The 605-nt window shown below is 35.9% G+C and overlaps 1 protein-coding gene across 1 annotated transcript; it reads right to left on the bottom strand.

Annotated features, from left to right (window-relative positions):
- Window positions 1-227: 227 nt before the first annotated feature.
- LOC127122926 (uncharacterized) lies at window positions 228-605 on the bottom strand. The gene has a single exon (XM_051053198.1). It carries the CDS (start codon window positions 603-605, stop codon window positions 228-230), a length of 378 nt encoding a protein of 125 aa, XP_050909155.1.

Raw genomic sequence — 605 nt, 5'->3', positions numbered from 1 at the left:
ATTTTTTTAAATATTTCCCGTTTACTCTTAGGACTCTTCATTCTTCATTTTATTCTTTGATCTCATATGCGCCATTAGAAAAGACTTGGATAATTTGAAAAGGGTCTTCCCACTTAGAGGACCGTTTACCCAATGTTTTATCCTTTCGATCCATGAGTAGGATTACTTTCCAAACTAAGTCTTCAGGAGAAAATGTTTTAAGTTAAACTTTTTATTGTATGATTTCTCTACTCTTTTTTTTTCCTCTTTAATAACTCTAAGGCTTTTAACCTTTCTTCGTCTAAGTCAACTAACTTGTCCAACATCATGTTCCAATAGGATTCAGATGGCATCTCATTTTGCCTTGGGACTCTAGTTGATTGAAGATAGATTTCGAATGGTAATACTTCATCGTGACCATATGTCAGTCGAAAAGGCGTAGTATTTGCATCCTCTTTAGGGGAGGTTCGACATGCCCATAAAATCTGGTCCAATATCTTATACCAATTCCTTGGCTTTTTCCCCACGTGTTTCTTAATCAATTCAATAACTACCTTACTTGCTGCTTCGAGTTGACCATTTTCCTGAGCATAATAAGGTGTAGATGTCAATAGCTTGAACCCCAT

The sequence above is a fragment of the Lathyrus oleraceus genome, chromosome 2 (assembly GCF_024323335.1).
Source record: "Lathyrus oleraceus cultivar Zhongwan6 chromosome 2, CAAS_Psat_ZW6_1.0, whole genome shotgun sequence".
Lineage (NCBI taxonomy): Eukaryota > Viridiplantae > Streptophyta > Magnoliopsida > Fabales > Fabaceae > Lathyrus > Lathyrus oleraceus.
This window is presented reverse-complemented; position numbering and strand designations above follow the sequence as displayed.

Excerpts from the sequence above, each read along its gene's own strand:
- LOC127122926 (XM_051053198.1), bottom strand. The coding sequence starts at position 605 with ATGGGGTTCAAGCTATTGACATCTACACCTTATTATGCTCAGGAAAAT.